Source organism: Penaeus monodon, chromosome 32 (genome assembly GCF_015228065.2).
Source record: "Penaeus monodon isolate SGIC_2016 chromosome 32, NSTDA_Pmon_1, whole genome shotgun sequence".
NCBI lineage: Eukaryota > Metazoa > Arthropoda > Malacostraca > Decapoda > Penaeidae > Penaeus > Penaeus monodon.
In genome coordinates, this window is record NC_051417.1 from 37597034 (window position 1) to 37597265 (window position 232).

A 232-nucleotide genomic window follows, 5' to 3' on the forward strand; every position below is an offset into this window, starting at 1 on the left:
AGGTCGTCCAGGCGTTGTGTCCGTCTGCCAACAGATCGCCTATCGCCCTGTGATGCAGGTGTCTTGTTCTCGGTGCTCGATCCAAGGTAGGGGCGCCGTGCGCGGGTCTTGGTACGTGCCATCGGCAAACAGCTCCTTCCACGCCGAGCCGTATGGGTACTCGTAATCGGCCAGGCTCTTCTCCCACATGGCCACGCTGTACCCAGGTGTCTAGGAGAGAAAGAACCAAGTG

At 59.9% G+C, this 232-nt stretch overlaps 1 protein-coding gene across 1 annotated transcript in view; it reads right to left on the minus strand.

Moving 5' to 3' along the window:
* Positions 1-39: 39 nt before the first annotated feature.
* LOC119593659 (mitochondrial enolase superfamily member 1-like) overlaps positions 40-232 on the minus strand; it is a 10056-nt gene continuing 9863 nt past the window's right edge. Inside the window, 1 exon segment of the mRNA XM_037942610.1 lies at positions 40-210. Within this exon segment, the coding sequence (XP_037798538.1) occupies positions 40-210 (171 nt within the window).